General features: G+C 38.6%; 2 protein-coding genes and 2 long non-coding RNA genes across 4 annotated transcripts; 3 read left to right on the forward strand and 1 right to left on the reverse strand.

Annotated features, from left to right (window-relative positions):
- Positions 1–5364: 5364 nt before the first annotated feature.
- Positions 5365–6738, forward strand: LOC133726882 (putative F-box protein At1g65770). Its single transcript, XM_062154518.1, has one exon. The coding sequence runs from the start codon at positions 5365–5367 to the stop codon at positions 6736–6738; it is 1374 nt and encodes a 457-aa protein (XP_062010502.1).
- A 292-nt stretch (positions 6739–7030) lies between these two features.
- Positions 7031–11180, reverse strand: LOC133709589 (uncharacterized). Its single transcript, XR_009846322.1, has 4 exons — positions 9232–11180; positions 9011–9074; positions 8055–8115; positions 7031–7308 (listed from the first exon to the last, which is right to left on the reverse strand). It is a non-coding gene; the product is annotated as an uncharacterized LOC133709589 (long non-coding RNA).
- A 5352-nt stretch (positions 11181–16532) lies between these two features.
- On the forward strand, positions 16533–17975 carry LOC133726941 (uncharacterized). The gene is made up of 3 exons (XR_009854952.1): positions 16533–17242; positions 17465–17559; positions 17663–17975. It is a non-coding gene; the product is annotated as an uncharacterized LOC133726941 (long non-coding RNA).
- Positions 17976–20944: 2969 nt separating this feature from the next.
- On the forward strand, positions 20945–24328 carry LOC133709596 (monogalactosyldiacylglycerol synthase 2, chloroplastic-like). Its single transcript, XM_062135391.1, has 8 exons — positions 20945–21723; positions 22094–22266; positions 22657–22818; positions 22908–23049; positions 23155–23379; positions 23480–23542; positions 23641–23715; positions 23806–24328. Exons 1-8 carry the CDS (start codon positions 21433–21435, stop codon positions 24064–24066), a joined length of 1392 nt encoding a protein of 463 aa, XP_061991375.1. The 5' UTR covers positions 20945–21432; the 3' UTR covers positions 24067–24328.
- Positions 24329–24577: the final 249 nt, after the last annotated feature.

A 24577-nucleotide genomic window follows, 5' to 3' on the forward strand; every position in this document is an offset into this window, starting at 1 on the left:
GGAAATATCGCGAAAATTTCGAGAATATTATCGATTTTTCAGTCATTGGGCCAGAGAGACTCAAACACGGTAGCACCCTAGCAAAACAATCGTTGCCGCTATCACCTTTTCCTCCCTTGTTGGCAACCACCATCGCCGTCATATCTCCCTGAACCGGTCACTGAGCAAACCACACTAACCAAAGAAGAAGTTGCAGGGAAAAGTCTCTCCCTAATGATTGTGACAATGACAGAGTCACTGTCAATAGCAAACCCAGTACAAGCAATCTAGTTCTTCAATGTGTATCCTCGAGTATCGCAACATCATTTGCCAAAAACCTTCAAAATCTCTCTTAGATCCAATCGTGAACGTAGGAGCAAGATTGCAGAAGTGAAGTGGGAGGGCAGCGAAGATTGACAAGATTGACCTGATGATGAAGAATAGCCTGAAAATGCATCACTGGGTTTGTCGTTTTCAAGAGAAATCAAGCCTAGAGAGAGCCGGATTTCTCCCTAGGGTTTATTCTTTTTGGATGCAAGCATACACACATAAATGTTAGAAAAGTGACGAAGTTTCTTTGACTTTGTATCCGACCCTAAATTGTTATTAACATATTGTAATTTTTTAATTGTCATATACACTCTTTTATTGTGTTTAAAAAATTATCTTTCAAAATGAAAATGTCAGAACATTTATGAATCGAACTTAGATAAATGAACCATATTTATTCTCAGAACAATTAAAAAAAAAAACTTCATCTTAATAATAATGCTTAAGAAAAGATACAACCGATCTGCAAATACTTCACCATGGATTAGGAATAATCCAAACAGGTCTTACAGTATAAGGTTTAAACCGTACGCCAAATGACTCTATCGAACGTACTACTTTTGCTTCAAGGTTGTATATTCCATAATCTTTATCCTTTGTGTCGAAGTAGATTGAGTTTTTTTCAGATCCTAAGGGCATCTCCAACGGGTTTCGTCATAAGCCAAAATGGCTTTGGCTTTTGTGGGAAGCATCTCCAACCATTGAAAAGGAAGAGCCATTTTGACGATTGAGCCAAAAGTTGAGTCATTTTGACTCCACTTTGTAGAACGAAAGCCATTTCTGGGAGGGAAGAGAAATGGTGGGCCCCGGCTGCATGTGTTGCAATTGCAGCTGAAGATGATGACGCGCCAGAGGGAGAAGACACAAGCAACTCGCGGATGACGACAAAATAACGGCTTTGGAGTGGCTGACGCGCGAGACACGCGCTGGAGATGCAGCCGACACATGGGGCCCGGCTGTGCAGAACGGGCGGAAGTCTTCCAACGGTAATATATCGAACAGCCCAGATTCAACTTCATTAATTCTATTTAAAATGAAAGGCCCAGATTAAATCTTTCTAAACATAAAAAAGTTAATATATATATATATATACTGAATATCTAATCTGACGGTTCAAAAAATTGTATGGATTAAAATCAACGGTTAATAATAAAGTAAATGTGTTTTAAACCCAAAAAAATTTGAAAAAATAAAAGAAAATTTTCTAAAAAATCAGAAAAATGTTTTTTGCCCGTTGGAACAGTAACTTTAACAACTTCTATAAATACCAACCCTCTTCTTCATAATTTTTCACTCCAAAACATCTCCAATCTCCTCCAAACTTCATTCTTTTTCACGTGGTAAATAAAATCTCAACCGAGATAGAGATAAAATATCGGATCTGAATAGCATTGACACGTGGCACGAATATATAGATTCCCAAAAATAAATAATTTTTTTTTTAATCAATTAATGACGATATATTATATAACATAATTATGTATGATATATAAATTCATATTGTAGTTAATTAATTCTCTAAAATTATTAATTTATTAAATTGGAGATGGAAAAATTGAATGAATAGTGATGACACTAGGGGAGTCAAATTTTGCATATGGCTTTGGCTTATGACTAAATGGTTGGAGATGCTCTAAGAAACATGGGTTCGGCAGTGGCATTAACTGTTTACGAAACAAATATAAACTTTGGTCGCTTAAACTTTGCACATTCTCCCACTTGTCTGCTGTCAAATTTAGTTTTCTCACCAAAAACTGTGAAGTCATACCGATACCACTTTGTTCCAAGCATAAAATCTCACCCATCAATGACTCCACCAAATAGGTACCTGTAACTGATCTGCGAGCAGGAGAGTCCTTAATATACCTAGGTTCCAGAAGTACCCTTTCCCTTAAGTTCCAAATCTCAGTTGACCCTGTGGCTGATAATGCAATTAATTGGTCATCGTGAAACATAATATCCTTATAATGCACATTATCATTCAACTTTGTCCATGAATATTTGTCTCCATGCTTCCAGAATGCTAGTTTCCTGTCATATTTCACTACCACAAAAAAGTTCTTGTTGCTAGACGGATTGGAAGAAACAATACCTTTAGAGATGCATTCTAAGAAGCTGTGCTTATCAAGAGTCTCTATGCTTGGGATTTGAATGCTGGCTCTTGAAATAGGATTAAGAAGATGTGCCGTTGATAATTCTGAATCTTTGTAAAACACGACCATCCACCCATGTGATGAACCCACACACCTTGTACAAGAAAGAAGGTCACCAAAAACATTGCCATTGTCATAGACGTTCCTGAGTTTGTGCATCTTTTTTCCAATGGGATCAAAGAGGAAGGATTGGTAGTTATGAAGTAAGAGACATGGAGTTCGAGGCAATGGAACGTAAGAGCTACAAGATTTTGCAGCGGTTCTCCAGGAATGACAGACGGCTTTAAAATATAGAATATCTCTAAAGCCAAGGATGTCAAATTCAGAAGGTATAAGTTTTTTCAAGATGGACTCTAGAAGCTCAGTAGGAAGCTCAGACCACTTTGCTTCTCTCTTTTTGATACTATTTTGTTTTAGCTCAACAATTTGGTCATGTATCCTGTTCAAATACTCAACGCACTTGGACAGGTTGATCTCGACCTCAGGTATGCCATCGGTCAACCTTGTTAGGTCTTCAGGCCTACTACCACCGTCGACGGCGAACATGAGGCGCTTCATGGCTGCGTGCACTTTACGAGCTCCGTCGACATCATCTTCAATCCTTTTTATTCTTCTCTCTTCTGTAAGGTCGACCTTCAACGTTGTTTGTCTCTTTCTTTCTTTGTTCACGTCGTCAATCACAGGGGAAAATACAGAGAGAAGCGAGTGGCCACAGCCCATTGCGACGTTGAAAGCTAACTGGTGTCGTTTGGATTAGGGTTTAGGAATCTATGGGCACCACAAAATATAAAGGCAAAAGCGACGAGATTTTCATTCGTGGGCTTTGACCCACGTTTTTGCGTGGCTATCGCATACGGCGACGTTTTAAGGTAACGTGGGCATTGCTGCCGTGGCCCGTGGGTATTGTCCCGCAAATTAAAGGCACGAATCCTTTTTTTTTTTTTTGGTAAGCAAGGGGTCAAAAAGACCCAGAAAAACGAAACAGACTAAAGAAACAAGCTATCTTGGCCTATTATTAGGCCTAACAGAGATTCGTCTTTGCCGAGTAACTCCATCAAGATCATCAAGATAAGCAAGAGAGGCATGGATAGGAGGGCTATCAAACTCGATTATCCCATAAGCATGACTGATGCTCTGCTTAGCAAGGCAGTCCGCAACCATGTTACATTCTCTGTAAATGTGCCTTATGGAGAAGCATTGAAAGTTTCTGATCAGATTTTTGCAGCAGCAAATAAGTGAGCCCATGGGGTGAAGAGTAACATCAGTCTCAGAGATTAACTTTACCAGAATTGCAGAATCAGTTTCAACTTCAATATGCGTAATGTGGCATTTAAGAGCTTGTTGAAGACCATAATAAAGACTCCAAGATTCAGCATCTAGGACATCACCTATGCCCAAGTTTATCTGAAAACCCTTAATCCATAAACCATTAGAACATCTAAGAACCCCTCCTGCACCAATTTTTCCAGAAAGCCCATTTCTACTACCATCAATGTTTAGCTTGTAGATTCCATAAGGAGGTTTCATCCAATCCAGAAGGTTAAGACAATAAGATTTGTTCAAGTCAATTTGCAATTGAGCATTATTCCATTCAGAGATAGCAGCAATTATGATCGTACCAGGATAATTGGGTTTTTGAAAGTGAGCCTCAAATATATGCTTGTTCCTCCATTTCCATATGAACCAGCATATGAAAACAAAGGTAGAGCACCACAGATTCCCAGCATTACATTTGGATTTGCAAAGAAGATTAGCCTGCAACCAACCTTCCCAGCTCATGGAAAAAGTAAATCTGACCGACTGAGGTAAAGTGAAAGAATTCCACACATTAACAGCAGCAGGGCAATCTTTAAACAGATGAGAAAGGGACTCACTATTGCTGCGGCATATAGGACAAGTATCATCATGGGTGAGATTCCTTTTAACTCTGTGAGCATTGGTGAGAAGTTTACCATGACAGAGAACCCACAGAAATGTCTTGAGCTTTGGGGGAATTTGCATTTTCCAAATAAATTTCCAAGGAGAGTTACTTTGATCATAGTCCTCAAAGAAAATGTTGTAAGCCGAATCCTTTAATTTCGTGAGACTCTGCAATATCTGGCACAATAGGCTCAACCCTATTAATCACCCTAACCCTACTAGGATTAGAAACACAATTAATCCAATATTTAGGACTAGGTAATTAATTTCAATATTTCCTACGTACAATCAAGGAGCACCTGGGACATGACATGAAGGGTACCAGAAAATCGGCTACTGCGGAGGCGAGACCAGGAGCATGAAGATAGGACATGATCTTTATATTGTATATTTTGTTTTTCATATTTATCTCTGCCTTTAAATACACTATTTAGTTCATTATTACAATAAATTGTTTTGGGAACTCCAATCTTGGTTTCAGTTCTTTCTCCAATTTTGTTATGCCGCAAGATCCGAGCTACATATTCCAGACTTGGCAAAGAACTATTAAATTCGTCTGTCCCAGCTGCTCCTTAATTGTACGTACATAGGAAATATTGAAATTACCCAGTCCTAATTGGATCATGTCTCTAATCCTAGTAGGGTTAGGGTGACTATCCTAGTTTGGTTCAATCTATTGGCTATAAATAACTCCAACATGTAGAATAAGAATTCTGCTCATTGAAGGTATTAATCTAATTCCTAAACCCTAATTCAAACGACACCAATAAACTTGCAACGTACGTGCCAATGGGTAGTGGGCACTCGCTTCTCTCTGTATTTTCCCCTACCATGGATCTGCCTTCTTCAGGCATATATAGTGACTGAAGACCACCATACCAAAAGAAAAGAGAAACGAAGGAGGACTGACGACGTGAACAAACAAAGAAAGAGACAAAGAACGTCGACGGTCGACCACCTAACTGAAGAGAAGAAGATTAAAATGACTGAAGGAAGTACTGACGCCCACCCGATGAAACGAAAAGATAAAAGAACAAGAATGCCTGACGACGACGTGAACAAGGAAAGTAAGAGACAAAGAACCAAAGAGAAAAAGTTTGATCAGGTTCACACAGCCATCAAGCGTCTCATGTTCGCCGTCGACGGTGGCAGTAGGCCTGAAGATCTTGTAAGGTTGACCGGTAGCAATCCTGAGGTGGTGGAGATCAATGAGCCCAAGTGCGTTGAGTATTTGAACAAGATACATGACCAAATTGTTGAGCTAAAACAAAATAGTATCAAAAAGAGAAAAGCAAACTGGTCTGGGCTTCCCACTGAGCTTCTAGAGTCCATCTTGAAAAAGCTTATACCTTCTGAATTTGACATCCTTGGCTTTAGAGATATTCGATATTTTAAAGCCGTCTGTCATTCCTGGAGAACCGCCGCAATATCTTGTAGCTCTTACGTCCCGTTGCCTCGAACTCCGTGTCTCTTGCTTCATGAAAACAACTCCTCCCTTTTTGATCCCATAGGAAAGAAGGTGCACCAAATCAGGAACATCTGTGACTTTTTTCCTCGAGCCACCTGTGTGGGTTCATCATATGGGTGGATTGTCATGTTTTACGAAGATGAAGATTCGAAAGAATCAATGGCACATCTTTTTAACCCGATTTCAAGAGCCAGCATTCCAATCCCAGGCACACAGACCCTTCAAGACTACAGCCTTGCAAACAAAATTTCTAAAGCTATTGTTTCGTCCAATCCGTCTAGCAACAAAAACTTTTTTGTGGTAGTGGAATATAAGGGAAATCTAGCATACTATAAGCTTGGCGACGGAGACAAATCATGGCGAAAGTTGGGCGATAATAACAGACACAAATATATTATGTTTCACAATGACCAATTAATTGCATTGTCCCGGGGGTTAACTGAGATTTGGAACTTCAAGGAATACCCTCCTCGACGACCTCGGCGTATTGAAGACTCTCCTACCGACGGACGGGTTGAAGATTCCTATTTGGTGGAGTCATTGACGGGTGATATTTTACGTGTGGGAAAAAGTGTGAAAGAAAGAGGTATGGATGGGACTTCACAGTTTTCTGTGAAAAAGTTAAACTTAGCGGAAAGCAAATGGGAAAATGTGCAAAGTTTAGGCGACCAGAGCTTGTACTTGTTTCGTGAACATGTAATGTCATTGCCGAACCCATGTTTCTTAGGATGTGAGAAAAACTCAATCTACTTCGCAACAACAAAAGTTGAAGAATATAGAATATACAACCTTGATGAAGGTAAAGTAATTAGGAAGGAGTCATTTAGTGAAAATGTACAATTGAATGCTTGTTGTAAACCATTTTGGATTGTTCCTAATCCATGGTGAATTATTTGTAAGATCGGTTGGTTGTATACTTTATCCAAGTATTATTATTAATTATTAAAGATGAAATCTTTCTGATTTTGATTGCTTTGACTCTTTGAGAATGAATATAGTATAATTAAAAGGACATGAGTTCTATTTATGTTTTCACTGCGTTGGGTTCATTACATATATAACTCGCAATGTTGCCCGCGCTCTGCTGCGGGAATTATTGCTGTTTTTTTAAAGTATATGAATTGGTTCAACAAAAGTGGTGAAACAAATTGACAAACAGATGATTGGAGTATAAAGGTGTTCAAACTTATGGATTAATAATGTAAAATGAATTTTGATTGAAAAATGTGAATCGTTAAATCGAAGTGAAGTCATAAATTGAGTACAATTTATGTCAAAGAAAATGAAGCTATAAATCAAGTACAATATTGCAATTTGTTTGCTTAGTAATTATATGGCTCGTTATACAATCCCATTCATCTGTACTTCATGTTGTTGTTGGTTGCTGGTTTATCGGTTGCAATTTGTTTGAAGGAAGACCCTGTGTTGCTCCGTCAGCAATGATGATTACCATATATTCTGCATTTTCAAACATGAAGAATTGCAGTTTAAGATGAAAGCTGTATAAGGAATCGGAACACAGCTGTATAAGGAAGGAGGTATGATTATACTGAAGAAGAATATGAAAATAGATGCGACATGGGAATTTTACAACTGGTATGCAGTGTAGACAGCAATCTGGAAACATAATGCTATTTACAACTACACATCCAGTAGACAAACATGAGTGATATATATGCTTAGTTTAAGAGTTCAGAAAAGGATTTTACATGCAATGCAAAGCTTTTTTGAAAACGTTTCAGCCTTAGAAAACTGGAAAACTGTGAAATGTCTATCAAAATTACCAATTTCCATACCAAAATGACAATAGCTGAATGTTCAGGTTTAGTAATACAGTACTGATGAAATACATTTTGTTAGCTACACAGATTAAAGAAAGTTTATTCATTCTTTTAAACTTTTTTGTTTAGACAAAGAAAGCAAGAACATAAAGAAGAGCATCAGCAGAACCAATGCTAGGCAGTAGCTGCTTTCTTAAGTTTTTTGTAATGAATTTTTATGCATTGTGAGATGAATATAGAATTTTTATGGTGGACAGAACTAATTCATCTATCTGTGCAATCCAATTTTAAAAGTTAATGAAAGAAAGAAAATACAACTGAAGATTTCTGCTGAAGAAATGAGTCTATATAAAGTGTAAAATGGGGTTGTCAATTCAGATTGTAACCAAACTGTGTGGAAAAAAAAACTTGAAAAGACAATACCTTTAATCTGGTAATACATAGAACAACATGTTGCTCATCCTGAGTTCAGTACCAATTGCAGCTACAATCATAACCGAGAACAATAAGAATCAGGTCCAGAATTGAAAGCAAAAGAATCAGTACGATATTCAAGTGCATTAACATGAAGTATGATATAACTGAATTTTCGTTGGCCTCACAAAAGCAAAGTACAGACTGAAGGTGCAAAAGCAGTAATAGCTGATCAGATTAAAAATTGTAAACCAATGTAGATCCAGAAAAATTACCAAGCAAGAAATACTTTCATTCTTTGTGAGACGACAATAAATTTCGTTTTTTACCAACTGTAAGCTTTCAGGTAGCGGCAAATGCAGGAGAAAAGAGAGAATAGCTTTTGCAAATTTCATGCTCAATAAAACAAATGAAATTAAAGCTATGTTATTTTGTGCTTCTGGCATTTTAGAGTTGGAGTATAGGTGGTGTGCATGTAATATAATAGAAGCAAACATTGTGGTGAGCATCTTCAGTGTGAAATTAACAAATCCAAAGTTGGATTAATTAGATATACAGAATGGAAATGTGTAGATGAGTTTTGTACCAAAGGGAAGTAGATGAAATAATTCAATTTTGGACGCTAGGCTAAACTAAGCATTCAGGAATGTAGGAGAGTTCTAAAAATTGATTGTTTAGATACATGCAGCTATATGTTTAGCCATATATCTATGTTCTGGTTTTCAAGTCAATGGTCAATTTGTGCTAAACTTGTTATATATGCAGATTAATAAGTGTTTGATGGGTCATAATTTGAAGTATGTGGGTTAGCTACGTTTAAACAATGGTGTTTGTGAATTGAGCTGATGAAGAAAAACAGTTGGGATTTTTTTACATCAATGAAAAAGGGAAATTAAGAATAGGTATGAAATGAAAAGTAGAAGGTGTTTGAGCCCAAAAGTGGTTTTGGAGGAAAAGAAGATAACCTGACTGCAAAAAAACCACAGACTGTCAACACAGAAATTGACATCCACCAGTAATAAGCAAAACCTGCAAGAAGAGTAATTGCAAATCAAGAAAACAAAAGATATCATAAGATTGAATGCAAAATGAAACGGGCTATGTAATGTATATCTGATGTGATAGATACGATTTCAAATTCTCATGGTTTTGACTCTACATCATCTTCAAAGCTAATAGTACCCACAGATTCAGGTTAGGAAAAATCCACCCGACGTATTTTCACCAGAAATCCTCCTTCTTTTCAATCTTGATGTAAATCGCTCAATTGCAAACCTCACGATCTTCCCGCGTCTATGCTCCACCCGTCCACAAACACGGAACGAAGCCCTTTTTTCAATCTTGATGTATTGCAAACCCGACAATGATCCTTATCCATACAACAATAGCAACTTCATCTTATCGGAGAAAACCAAGGTCCAAAAAGGACCTTCCAACCCCCTGAATGGCAGCTTCGTATTTTCCTAGACATCGGAGGACGGAGGGTAAAAGCGACTGTTCACTGTACTTAGAACAGTGTAACAGTGCATCCACGCTTAATATATGTACTAGCAATGGCGCCCGCGCTTTGCCGCGGAATTTGTTGTTGCTAACAAATTACAACCATGAAAAACATAACTGAAATTGACTTCATTTTTTATGAAAGTGAGAAATACAGAAAGACAAAGTTGGCTGTTCTAAAAAAGCATTGAAGGTTACTGATATATAATGTAGGCTTGGTTCAAAGCACTGTCGAAATTGAACTAAAAGTCATGAATCTTAATGACAGTTAAGTATTCTACTTTTGAAAATTATGAATGTTGTTTGGAGAAGCGCAAACAGCTTATCAGTCTGTGAAGCCTTCTCAACACTCTGAGGATATAATCTGCAAAAGCAATAGGAAAAGCTACATTAACCCAGACATATGCACACAACTAAGCGATAAAAGAAGATGTAAAAAAAAGAATGGAGTGTGGTCTACAATGTTCAGAGCAGAAGCTGGGAAAAAGGGATAAATCACTAATGTCATTCAAATAATTCAAAAGGCTCCTGGTCCTTTTAGCATTCAAGCACTTAATGATGTCTTACAGTTTCTTAACTCGAAATCCATCTCCATCAATCTAGGTCTTATAGATATGAGAAGATATAACAATCTAAAGTCTCGTGACAATTTAGTAAGGGCAATGGCAGCTTGTTAAACCTGTTTCCAATTAGATTTTTCTCAAACTAAACATATACAGACTATCAGGATCTGATGTGTCTCCCCAAAATCAGAACATCAATGGTTGAAAATAAATCAGAAAACAACTTACAAAACAAAGCAAACCTAAACATTGCTCAGAATCTAAAAACAATAGACCACACCAAGTCTTTTCCATGCAGTTTACTTCTCAAGTTTAGTATGTTGATAAGTTGCTCTACTTCTTGCATAACATGAGAGACTAAAACCTTTATGCACTGTACAGATTTTGAATATATGTGGGAGAACACACCAAATTCTCGACCGAAATTGAAGAAAAGAGAATCAAAGGAAATAGTTGGAAAAAGGGGAGAAGTGTTGTACATAATAGTCACCCTTTCTCATAAAGCTTTATCAATGTCAAGATTTTTAAATTTAAAATAAGTTCAAACAAAATCTGAGATTGGCAAAACTTGCTGAAATGAAGTAAGCAAGTGTATTTTACTTTTAGAGATAACTAATGAAGATGTTTAATTTTTCAGCCCAGTTGTTGCATGTTTAGGCAGATACTTGAGTAATATTATCAATGGAGTTAGAATATAATGCATAACAGAATGCTTCTTGCACTTAATTAAGTTGTTTCTTAACTTTTCTATATGCATACTAAAGGGAAAATTTAAACAACAGATATGAATGAAATTGAAAACTGGGTTTGTAAGCTGTCCCTTGCTCCAGCGGACATATCCTAGTATGAAATTGAAAAATCATTAAAAAAAAAAAAAATGCAAAGGAGAACTGTTTAGTAGCGATAATTAGTCATAAAGAAAAGCAAACATCAAAACAACATTGAAGTTGTGACCATTGTTTGGAAGTTTTTATATCAGTAGCAGCAGATCTTTAGTTTTCATGGGGGATTTAACAAAGTTAACTTTTGTTATTGTGGAAATCTGATCTTGAATTCATTGTTATTAAATGAATACTATGTAAATGAAGTTCTTATTGAGTATTTGAATTTGAATTCATTTGAACCCAAAACATACCCAGAATCAGATCCCTCCTGCTCCTTCCTAAATTATCTCTCCTTTCACGGTTTCTAAATCTAGATCGATCACTCCTTTTTTCCTTTCACAGTCTCTCTCTCTCTCTATAGTCTATACTCTATACCAAAACAATGAGATGAAGCTATTGAGGGAAAGAATCACAACTGATTGATTTGAGGTGAAAGAAAGTAGCAGACAAGGTAGCAGAAGACAAGTCCTCCTTAATTGAAGGAGACAAAGAAAGTAGCAGACAAGAAAATGAAAACCTGCAAAAGGAAAAGAAAAAGGCAGAAAGAGAGAAAAGAGTGCAATATATATTCCCATATCGGCTGAAGCAGAAATAGTAGTGAAAACAACTTCCATTATAAATTTCTTTATGGTATCAGAGCAATCGCTCTTGAGGACCTAGAAACTCATACAAGCAAATACCTCATGGCTGGTGATAATGAAGAGCAGAGACTCATTGAACCCAGAACGGGCTCGAACTCTTCCAAGACTTCAGAACCATGGGAGAATTCCAATCATCCTCTTTTCCTTCATCATTCGGATCAACCAGGCGCTGTCCTTGTTTCACAACCGCTGATGGAAGACAACTATACGACATGGGTGCAGTCAATGATCATGGCACTCACTATCAAAAACAAGAAGGGGTTTATTGATGGAACCCTAAAAAGGCCGACTCACAACCCTAATGAACAACTGCAATGGGATCGATGCAACGTCCTTGTCAAAACTTGGTTGCTTGGAGCTATGTCAAAGGACATCTCGAGCAGTGTCATCCATTGCAGGGATGCTAGAGGTATGTGGTTAGAATTGCAAGAGAGATTCTCTCACACTAATACCGTGTTGTTGTTTCATATAGAGAACGCCATACATGAATGTGAGCAGGGCACCAACTCAGTCACTTCCTTCTTCACAAAACTCAAAAGCCTATGGGACGAAAAGGATGCTCTCTGTTCCTTTCCTCCTTGTACCTGTGAAGCAGCGGCTGAAGTTAAGGATTTCATGGAAACGCAAAAGACCATGAAATTTCTTATGGGACTTAATGAGAATTTTGCACAAACCCGCAGCAACATCATAGGGTTGGATCCACTTCCGAACTTGAACAAAACCTATGCGATGGTGCTACGCCAAGAGAAGCAGGCAGAGACTACTGCCGGCAAATCCACGACACCACCAGAATCTTCAGCCTTTTCTGTGAAGAAAATGACTCGTGATTTCAGGTCTGTAGAAGGAGAAGCCAAGTTTTGTGAAAAATGCAACATGACCAACCATAACACAAAGAATTGCAGAGCTCATCTCAAATGCACATATTGCAATGGGAAGGGACATACCTATGACTACTGCCGAAGGAGGAAGAATGCTGCTGAAAGTGGCCAAGCAAGATCAAAAGCAAATAATGTAGCCCCTCAAGATGATCACAAGGAAGCTGCGGCTAATTTCCCTTTTTCACGAGAAGAGTGCCATCAACTTCTCAATCAGCTCCTAACCAAAACGAAGGCTGCCTCAGCCAATTTGGTCGGTAATGTTCCCAATTATGAAGAGCTTTCAGGTAAACTTCACTCCCTTGCACAGAATAGTAAAGAGCCTATCTGGATATTAGATAGTGGTGCAAGCGATCATATTGTTTGTAATCCCAACTTGCTAACCTCACTAAAATCAGTCTCTAATCGTTGGGTCAAGCTCCCTGACGGTACCACAACACGTGTTACCCATGTTGGCACCGTAGTCTTCTCTCCACATTTTGTTCTTCACAGTGTTTTATGTGTTCCTTTGTTTTACCTTAATTTGATCTCTGTGAGCAAACTAGCATTCGACTCCTTCCATATTACCATCTTTCTAAGGCAAATTTGTGTCATACAGGACCTACAATCGGGGAGGATGATTGGGACGGGAACTGAGAAGGAGGGACTCTACCGCCTCAATCTACCACATAAAGGAACATGCAATGCGGTCCACACCACCTTGAACCTGAATAGCTTATGGCATCAACGACTTGGTCATCCCTCAAATAAAGCATCTTCATTATTTTCGTTTCTTGCAAATAAAGCTTGTGCTTCAAGTACTTGTTCTGTTTGTCCTTTAGCCAAACTTACTCGACAACCATTTCCATTAAGTACTACTCGTAGTACATCTTGTTTTGATTTAATTCACATTGATATTTGGGGAGGTTATCATGTTCCAACTCTTTCTGGTGCACAATATTTTCTCACAATTGTCGATGATCATTCACGAAGCACTTGGGTGTATTTGATGAAACACAAGTCTGAAGCACGCACTCTCCTCATTCATTTTATTCATTTGGCTGCAAATCAGTTTGGCAAAAACGTTAAGGTCGTTAGAAGTGACAATGGTCCAGAATTTAAAATTCCCCAATTTTATTCTTCTAAAGGCATTATCCACCAAACTAGCTGCGTCAACACACCGCAACAAAATGGTGTTGCTGAACGCAAACATCGCCACCTACTCAACATGGCCAGGGCTCTTCTTTTCCAAGCCAATTTGCCAAAACCTTTTTGGGGGGATGCCATACTCACAGCAGCTTACTTGATTAATCGAACACCTACTCCCATTCTTCAGGGTAAAACACCTTTCGCGATACTTTTTCATAAGGAGCCTAGCTACTCTCATTTAAGAGTCTTTGGTTGTCAGTGTTTCGTATCCACACATCCAACCCGTCCTAGTAAATTTGATCCTCGCTCCATGGAGTGCGTTTTCCTTGGCTATCCACACGGTCAGAAGGGGTATAAGGTTTATAACTTGACCACTAAGAAATCCCTAGTTTCAAGGGATGTGGTTTTCTTTGAGAATGTTTTTCCTTTTTCACAAGGTTCGGAGCCCTTTTCATCTCAAAACCCCGATTTGTTTCCTTCTCTAACACGTTTGGTCCATTATGATCATTCTTCTATTCCAACAGTTCCTCCTTCGAGTCCCACACATAACTCTCCACCTACAATATCTTCAAGTCCCCAGTCTTCCGCTGAAAACCAACCTAACACCTCTTCCATACCTTTTTCATCTCCAGAACCCGTATCTTCGGACATCACCATTCCTCCCTCGGACACAATCTCATCCGATCACATTTCATCACCTTTGCCCCCAGGACCAACTCCACCACGACCACGCAAGTCTGCTCGTGCTACCAAGCTTCCTACCGCATTGCAGGACTTTCACATTGATGCGGCCCTCCCATCACGCCTCGCTCCGTCATCCTCTTCCAACGAGGTTCCCACTCCTGGTACAGCTCATAGTCTCTCCCACGTTCTTTCTTATGCCAATCTTTCTTCTCCCCATAGAATCTTTACTGCTAACATTACCATGCAAAGAGAACCCACCTCTTTTTCACAGGCTGTTAAAGACCCAAAGTGGAGAGAAGCTATGAGACTAGAGGTTCAGGCCCTGCAAGATAACCACACATGGAGCCTCGTTTCACCCCCGGCTCACAAACGACCGATCGGTTGTAAATGGGTGTACAAAATCAAGTACCACCCCGATGGCACCATTGAACGTTATAAGGCCAGGCTAGTGGCCAAGGGGTACAACCAAGTGGAAGGCCTTGATTATAGGGAGACATTCGCACCAGTTGCCAAGCTCACCACCGTCCGAGTCTTGCTCAGTCTCGCAGCTCACCAGAATTGGCATCTTCACCAACTGGATGTGAATAATGCGTTCCTCAATGGAGATCTCCATGAGGATGTATACATGCAACTTCCTCCTGGCTTTGAACGAAAGGGGGAGAATAAGGTCTGTAAGCTACACAAGTCATTATACGGCTTGAAGCAGGCCTCCAGGCAATGGTTTTTGAAGCTTTCCTCAGCCCTCAAATCGGCCGGTTTCAAGCAATCATTGTCTGACTATTCCATGTTCGTTCGAAGCCATCACGGTATCTTTACAGCTTTGTTGGTTTATGTGGACGATGTAATTCTTGCAGGCAACAGTTTAGATGACATCATGAGAACCAAAAGCATCCTATCAAGCCATTTCAAACTGAAGGATATGGGAAAGTTGAAATATTTTCTTGGATTGGAAGTAGCGAGATCCAAGCATGGCATTGCATTAAGTCAAAGAAAGTATGCCTTGGAAATACTTGAAGACACAGGATTCCTTGGTGCAAAACCTTCACGTTTTCCAGTTGAGCAAAACATAGCTCTCACACAAGAAGATGGAAGAATATTAGAAGATGCATCTCAATATCGAAGGCTTGTTGGACGCCTCATCTATCTCACAATTACCAGACCAGACCTCGTGTATGCAGTTCATACACTTAGTCAATTCATGGATAAACCAAGACAACCTCACTTAGATGCAGCTCACAAGGTGTTGCGATACCTCAAGCAGACACCAGGTCAGGGTATTCTTCTTCCTTCAAAAGGGCCGTTGGAATTAAGAGCATATTGCGATGCAGATTGGGCACGTTGCAAAGACACCAGAAGGTCAACGACCGGTTATTGTATTTTCCTTGGACATGCTCCCATTGCATGGAAAACGAAGAAACAGACTACTGTTTCACGTTCGAGTGCAGAAGCCGAATATCGCTCAATGGCCACTACTTGTTGTGAGATAACGTGGTTGCGATACATTTTGAAAGACTTGAATGTTCAACATTTGCCGCCAGTCAAGTTATTCTGTGATAACAAGGCCGCAATACACATAGCGTCCAATCCTGTGTTCCACGAAAGGACAAAGCATATAGAAATAGACTGTCATGTCGTAAGAGAGAAAGTGCAAAGAGGATTGATTCAAATGGAGCATATAAGAACAAAGGAGCAGCCAGCAGACATTTTCACGAAGCCTCTAAGTTCGGAACAGTTTTCAGGACTGCTTGGCAAGTTAGGAGTGATCAATATCCACTCTAACTTGAGGGGGAGTATTGAGGGAAAGAATCACAACTGATTGATTTGAGGTGAAAGAAAGTAGCAGACAAGGTAGCAGAAGACAAGTCCTCCTTAATTGAAGGAGACAAAGAAAGTAGCAGACAAGAAAATGAAAACCTGCAAAAGGAAAAGAAAAAGGCAGAAAGAGAGAAAAGAGTGCAATATATATTCCCATATCGGCTGAAGCAGAAATAGTAGTGAAAACAACTTCCATTATAAATTTCTTTAGAAGCAGCAATCGGGGAAAAGGGCATCTTGCAACTGAAATTGAAACAAAAACGAAGGGCAAAGCCGCCATTTTACTGTTAACTGAACAGTGCGAGGAAAACACTATAGATGTATGCATAATAATTGGGCCGAATAACAGTCAAAAGAGAAACTTGTTGACCACGGTCCAAGCCCGATTGTGATCCAATTACTGAATCGGGTGCGAGCATAAAATCCCCAAGCGACCAACTCCTCCAGACCTCAAAATTGTCGTCTCTAATTCTCTCGACTCCAGTACTCACAATGACTGAGCCGCGCAAAAGCAAGAGAAAATGGGATCAGTTTGTTCATGTTTCACACAAGGCTGTCCAGACCCAGATGGAAATCGACAATTTGGGTATTGTACTGTTTTATGTTCTGCTTCCCAAACACATTTCTTAGTTAACTTTTGTTTGTTTTTATTTCCTCTATCTCTACAAGGTTTGAACATGACGGATACTACTGCGGAAAAGGTGAGTAAGTTTCAATTTTTCAGTGAAAATAGGAAATTTTTTTTTTTTTTGGTAAGCAAATTTTTTTTTTTTTTTTTGAAGTACAGTAAATTAGTATTTTGTATAAACGTTATAAAAGAAGTGGATTATGAAAATCATGATATATAAGTATATAATACTGGTCTTCTATTCTCGTTGGGTAAATTTTCCAGTTTACTAATTTTGGGATTTCCTTTTGTCTTTGCAGGAAGATTTGAGAAAGATTCATGTGGGTTTGATTTTTGTCGTAAGTTTTTCATGCATCTCCTTTTGGGTATAAAGTAGATGATCAAATTCATACTGCAGGCCAAGATTGTGGAGCAGGAAGAGATCTTTTGTGAAGGAGAGAGCTAAATGGGAAGCTGAAAACAGGTGTCGCTACAACAAGGTATGCAGGATCATTGAGTAGTAAGTAAGTGTTTCCGAATGGAAGACTAATGTGCCGTAACATGATGCAATCGCGTATGTAAATGAATTCTTTTGGTTGGATGTGTAATCCCATCGTAAATTGAAAAAGTTCTTCAAATGCCTTTAAGTTATTCATGATGCATTGGAGTATGCATCTCTTTTTATTGTGTAGTGAATGACATGTTGCTGTTGTGATCTGTAGTGTCATACTTAGAGACGATATCATTCCACACGCAATATCGTGGTTTAATTATGATGAAGAAGCTGCTATGGATGAAGAAGATTAGACAAGAAAAAGTATACAATTTTATCTAATCTGTTGTCGTTCATTGTAGTTCTCATGTTGTTTGGATTTATATAGCAGACCATTGCTGATATGCTTTTTTGATGATTTCTCTAGGTTTTGCAGTTGTAGAGGGTTCTAGAGGAGAGATAGAGATAGAGTCAAGCGCTTCATTATTGTGAAACCTATTACCTATGTCTATTAGTACATTTTAGTTTATCTCACTTAAATTCCTATTAATCAATATCATATTTAGTTGTCTTCTGAAACGTATTCATGTTAACGTGCGACTCATTGAGCTGATGCTAGATTAACACCAGATATTTATGACTTGATCAAAGGGTTTTGGCTTAAAAAGCATTTTATGTAACATAACCAGAACAGCAACATGTGCTGCTATTATTAGACTACTCAGCTTTGTTTATGATCATTGGTGTGGCTTTATCACCACTTTATGTACTTTTCTGTATTACTGAAAATGACAAGTACATAAGTGCTAGAAGAATTCACAAATGTATCAACAAAGGGGCTTAAGAACCTCCCTTGCATGTAGCCTTATTATGTCCTGGCACCTTGCAGTTTGAGCAAAAGACTTCCTTCTTGCCACACCCTCTGTTTTCTTCTGTTTTTCTTTATCCTCGCTTTTGGCCTGGAGATGGAAGGAGGAAGTATACTATATTCTTAGCCTCTGATCACTATCCCAAGGCTTGAAAGGCAGCGCCACAGGGGTTATGATTCCAAATAAGTTGAAAGAACGCTGTCAACTTTATTGTTCAAGAACAAAAATCACACATTCCTACCTGTGCAGTTGAAGACAGCAATAACATGGCAGCAAGGTAGCCCAGTTGATTTCCAATCCAAACTATACTCCCTATTGTTGAGATCCACAACATTAATGGAATCACTGTGAACCTCAAAAAGAGATGCGAATGTTGAAGCTTGTCAAGAAAAAAAGTTAAAGCCGAAGCATGTATATATGAAGCTTATGAAGAAAAAAGAGAATGGAATGTTGAAGCTCATCGAGGAATAATAAGAGTATGTGACGGATGAAACATGCTTGAATCCTAGCCTGAAGGCTCTTTAAAACAAAAATATATATATATATATGGCATCATGTATCTTCTAGTAATTAATTTGACACTTCCACAACACTTCAACTTCCAAATGTACCAATTAAACACGACAAACTTGCTTAACAAAACTTGTTTAAAACGTAGCTCACCAAACGTTCAATTGCTATTTTCTGTTCTGCAGTTGCTTGTTCTTACAGAAAGGCATAAGCCCGCTTCTTTTGCTGACTTTTAGACTTACGATTTAGCTAAATATTTTGTTTCCTTACGCTCCTCGCAGATTTAGAAAGACGGAATTTGTTGGATGCACTGTGTCTGACTAATTCAAATGTATGATTTGCAAATATTTTGCAGCAAGGATGAAGGGTCTTAGAGATCGGCCGGATTTCGATCTTTCTCAATTGGTATCCTAGTCTGTGTGGTCTCAAATTTTATTTCTGGAGCTGTGGTGGTGTGTTTGGATTTCGATCTTTCTCAATTGGTATCCAAGTCATTATTTCTTGTACAACCATGAGTGAAAGAAGTCATCCTCAGTTTAGGATGAAAGTAAGAACAAAAGTAAATACATGCTAGTGACAACATACACGGCTGGCACAAGAACAAGCTCAAATTAACACAAGGCATTCAGACATAATTTAAAGGGTGGTCACAGTTTAGAGACAGGACCTACACCAAGGAATTGACCGTCAAAAAAATTAATTGACATAATGCTGACAGCATTTTTACCTAAAAGAGAAGGATGGAAGCTATAAGTACTGTTTTAACGCTTGAGAGAAAACAAGCTAGGAAGCTTCATATTTCATCACCATCTTCTTGGTTGCCATCTTCTTCTTCTAGAGGATCTTCTCAGTGTCATCAGAAACTACTTGTTTTGGCCTCAAGTTATGAAGAAGGAATAACTGGATAGTCCTTTCTGAGATCTGGTGAAAGTTCTTTAACTTCAAGCAAAACTCTGTTTGGACACCAGTGGGCCTCATCTCATTCACATCAGGAATAATGAGGGTACATAGAATTTGCTCTTGATGGGTTTTTTTCCACAATGAAAGTTCATGACATTTCTTTATCTTTTTTAAGAAAGAAAAACACAAAATAATTTGGGTGTGGCCCATTTAAAGATCAAACGTGGTGTCGAGTGTCAACTGCATGTGTGAGAGTTCCAGGACCATACTACAACCTCTCTATATTTTATTCTTTTCTCCAGGATGACCAAGAATTATTGACCTGAAAGTCTGAAACAAAAACAATTGGAAGACCAAGAATTAAATAGATTTTGTTGCACAAACATCGCTCCATTCTCTACTTGAACAATATAGTATGGGATTGAAATTTTGGATTCGAAAATCATTAGAATTGTGTGTTTTTAATTTTTAAATTAATTTAATGACTATAAACTTTAAAATATACTCCGAAATACTATAAAACACATTATTTGACTAACTCTAGCTCTCACGGTTCTCACCAAACATTACTTAGTTCCCATGATTTGGTTATGCAAGTATCACAACTTGTTCCTTTCTGCTCTCTTTATCTCTTCATCCTGTTCATGCTTCACATCAGCTCAGAAAAATATGCATTTTGTTGATTTATCCAAACCTTATTCGCATCTTCTTCTCATTACCAGGTCTTGCTTTCTATTGCACCACGCATCCTCCTTGCTTGAAGTAATAATCTTTATGTCTTATTCACTGTTGCACGTCAATTCTTACCTAGGTTTTTCTCTATCTGAAGTAATAAATTTCTCTATCTGAAATTCAGTTTTCTGCTTTAAACCCCCTTTTTTTAATTAAAAGCAAACATTTGGGATTATCAATATCCACCACCAACTTGAGTTGAGAGAATGGTTCTATCCAATGCTTTCTAGTGCAATTCAAGCAAGTTACGAGCTATAGATTATAGTCATCAAATGGAACATCACAAAGGCTAATATGCATGCATGTTTGAGTACACACTTTAAAGTATTAAAACCCTAACATAACATACTAGATCAAGTGTGAGAAAACTAGCGCACTTTGAAATTATGTTGAAGCCCCCAATTCGGAATGAAGAATTCGAACTCAAAACTTCCAGTCATAAGATCAATCAACAATATCATAAAAAAACTCAGAAGCGAATATCTATAATTTAGTGCGATAACTTAAAATAAGTTTGTTGATAATGATTTATCATGCCTGGCTAATCTCATTTTACAGCTATGCGACTACATATGCAACTTGATTATGACCATGATGATGCAATTACCCAAAACCCTTTCTTTTTCTTCCCTTGCATAAAAGGCCCCCCAACTCCAACCAACCATTACCAAGTCTTCTGAAGCCAGAGAGGCGCCGACTAAATTCCAAACCCCAACCTAAGCAAATACCCAAAACGCAAAGCCCCCCATAGCAAAACTCCACCATAACAAGAATGATTTAAAATCGCCAACACTATTACAAGTCACAAAACCTTGTGCAAGATTCGAATCTTCCTCTCCGAACATTCCAACCAAAAATTCGCATCAGCATCTGACGGCCAGAAAATTCCCGTAAAACTCAGAAATTCCAAAGCATAATTCTAGCATCCAATCACCAATATAGTCTCTCCCAAATTTGCCAACTCAGTACTCCGTAAATTCTCCGCAGCCACCTAAATAATAAGTTCGTTGCGTAAAATACCTTTCGGCAACGAAAAACCGTTGCTAAATCTTTCCTCTGTTTCTCCTCCGCGGGAGAAACCCCATTTCCGGTGGCGGGAAAGAAACTCCGGCCGTTATCCTCACCTGGGTGTTTCTTGAATTGCTTCCTCGTCGTCTGGCTGTGGTGGTTCAACGGTCACCGGCACATGATGATGTCCGTTGCGTCGCCGAGAAAGTCCATAACGGAGAAAGTGTTTGAGAGGGTGGGAGGGGTTTCTTACCTGAGCAGTTATCTCAAGAACAACAACGGTCATAACCACCACCATCACAGAGAATTTGAGAGCGACGACGATGAGGGGACTATGGAGCTCGTGCAGATTGGTGCTGAGAGGACCAAGAACGTTTTGATTCTGATGAGTGATACCGGCGGCGGACACAGAGCTTCCGCGGAGGCGATCAAGGATGCGTTTCGTTTGGAGTTTGGAGACGAATACAGGGTATGATTCTATATTGGGTTTTGGATTTCGCATCTGGGTTTTCATGGGGTTTCTTTGCTTTTGTCTCTTTCTTGAGGTTTTGGTGAATGATGTAATGGTTTTGATTTCAAAAGTTTTCAACTTTTTTGAGAGCTGAAATCTTGTAGCTTGACTTTTTGTTTTGTGCTGAGGTAGCATTTGTCTTTTTTTCCTTTTCTTTTCTGTGATTTTGGTGAATGATACAGTGCTTTTGATTCAAAGTTTTGAACTTTCTATGGAGAATAGCTTTAAAGCTTGATTCTTTGTTCTTGAAGTTTTCTGGGTTTTTCTTTTTTTTCTTTTCTGTTTCTGTAATTTCCCTGTTTAATGAGTTGTTTATGTGATGCTTCAGGTATTTGTGAAGGACGTGTGGAAAGAGTACACAGGTTGGCCTTTAAATAATATGGAGAGGTCTTACAAGTTCATGGTGAAACATGTTCAGCTATGGAAGGTTGCATTTCACAGTACTTCTCCTAGATGGATCCACAGTGTCTATCTTGCTGCCATTGCAGCCTACTATGCCAAGTAAAATCTCTCACCTTCTTCCGCTTTTCACTTTCAATGTAACCTCAAACTCATAGATAATTCAGCAGTGATTGTTTATTGGATACTTCTGGTTTTGTCACAAATAGCCCATCAAAGTTGTAATCAACTAAATTGTCACTTTACCACTTTGATTACTTATGCTTTAAGTTTCTATTTTTTTTCTTCCTTAAAATGATTCTTAATCATCCACTTGTTTCCTAATCAGTTGTGAGAGATTAAATATATTTCTGAATGTATATGGTTGTCGCTTTTGGAAAAGCAATGAATTATTGTTCTAGCTGGAGAACCTGATTCCGGTTGACTTACATAATTTCAGAATAGTTAGTGGGATTTGTTAAGTATACTAATGGTGCTGTATTCTGATTGAAGGGAGGTCGAGGCTGGTCTAATGGAGTACAAGCCAGACATCATAATTAGTGTCCATCCTTTGATGCAACATATTCCTCTTTGGGTTCTCAAATGGCAAGGACTTCAGAAGAAAGTGATTTTTGTGACGGTGATTACTGATCTCAACACTTGCCATCCTACATGGTCAGTTTGATCAGAGTTTTTGTTTCATGTATATGCTAATTAGCCTTAGGCAACCGTACAGTATCCAACATTGTAAAATCATCATGCAGGTTTCATCCAGGGGTCAATAGGTGTTACTGCCCATCACAGGAGGTAGCTAAAAGGGCTCTAGTAGATGGCCTTGAAGAGTCCCAAATACGCGTTTTTGGCTTGCCCATCAGGCCCTCTTTTGCCCGAGCGGTTATCTCCAAGGTACATAGCTTCTGAGATTATGTTTGTATTATGGTTCAATGTGTTTGGTCACTTAAGTGACTGAGTTTTCTTATTTGTGCCTTTTACTAATTCTTGGTTCCACAGGATCAACTCAGAGAAGAACTCGAAATGGACCCTGAATTGCCTGCAGTATTGCTGATGGGAGGTGGTGAAGGAATGGGGCCTGTAAAGGAAACTGCGAGAGCTCTGGGAGAATCCCTCTTTGATAAAGAACTGGGAAAACCAATTGGGCAGCTGATCGTTATATGTGGCCGCAATAAAAACCTTGTCTCCACACTGGAATCTGATGAGTGGAATATCCCAGTCAAGGTAAATTGTCCTAGCTTTGCTTGTAGAGACCTGCTGTCTATAAAACTTTGATACACTTTCCGCATTGGGGAAAATATATTTACATCTTTCGAATTTGCAGGTTAGAGGATTTGAGACACAAATGGAGAAATGGATGGGATCTTGTGACTGCATCATAACAAAGGTAAATTGAGACAAGTTTATCTGGTTCCAATCCAAAAATTCCCTAACAATTTTCATATCTTGTGACTAATGAGTTCATCTCATTCCAATCTTCTATAGGCTGGTCCAGGCACAATCGCAGAGGCATTGATCAGAGGGCTTCCTATTATTCTCAATGACTACATTCCTGGACAAGTTGGTGACATTTTCTCTTCTCTTGGATTTGTGTATTTTCTTAGACAATTTGATTAAGTGTAACCAGTACTAACTAATTGACAACCCCAGGAAAAGGGCAATGTGCCTTATGTGGTAGACAATGGTGCTGGTGTCTTCACCAGAAGCCCCAAAGAAACAGCCAGGCTTGTGGCAGAATGGTTCAGCACCAAGCCGGATGAGCTCAAAAGGATGTCTGAGAATGCACTTAAACTAGCACAACCGGAGGCTGTTTTCGACATTGTTAAGGACATTCACGACCTTGCCTGCCAACGTGGTCCTCTTGCAAACATCCCTTACATGCTGACGTCCTCATTTACAAGTATAATCTAATGATCGGTCATTTGCGTCTTCTTCCATTGATTATTTAAGTCTCCCCTGCTAGAATGCCATGTACAGGAAAACGTCTAATATTATCATTCTTTGGCCTCAAAAGCCCCAAAATGGTTGTAATCTGTAAATTATCATAGACAAGCTCCGGTGTTCGGTAAGGTTCTGATTTTTTTCTAGGGTTTTGGAAGATCATATATATAGAGAGAGGATGGTATTAAAGTGGTCATGTTGTAATTAATCTGTCCCATTATTGGTTGCTTCAGATTAGGCTTTCACACACTACATTTTGCTGATAATCAGAAAAGAGTACATATAGTGCCTTAGCTTGAAAGCAATCTATTCCCAGTAATTTAGATTTTTAACCATCGAGTACTCTTGGGTCATAAATAAATTGGTTGAAACTTTCAAACCAAGGTATAGTGCTCTCTTAACTCTTAAGTTTCGACAGAATTGTCAACAAAAAGCATTAAACCAGGTTGAGTGGTAGTTGAACACAAAAATAGAAGAATGT

Source organism: Rosa rugosa, chromosome 1 (genome assembly GCF_958449725.1).
Source record: "Rosa rugosa chromosome 1, drRosRugo1.1, whole genome shotgun sequence".
Lineage (NCBI taxonomy): Eukaryota > Viridiplantae > Streptophyta > Magnoliopsida > Rosales > Rosaceae > Rosa > Rosa rugosa.

Excerpts from the sequence above, each read along its gene's own strand:
- LOC133726882 (XM_062154518.1), top strand. The coding sequence starts at position 5,365 with ATGACTGAAGGAAGTACTGACGCCCACCCGATGAAACGAAAAGATAAA.
- LOC133709596 (XM_062135391.1), top strand. The coding sequence starts at position 21,433 with ATGATGATGTCCGTTGCGTCGCCGAGAAAGTCCATAACGGAGAAAGTG. Across the intron at positions 23,050-23,154 it reads CCCGAGCGGTTATCTCCAAG|GATCAACTCAGAGAAGAACT; the intron begins GTACATAGCTTC and ends TTGGTTCCACAG. Across the intron at positions 23,380-23,479 it reads AGTGGAATATCCCAGTCAAG|GTTAGAGGATTTGAGACACA; the intron begins GTAAATTGTCCT and ends TCGAATTTGCAG.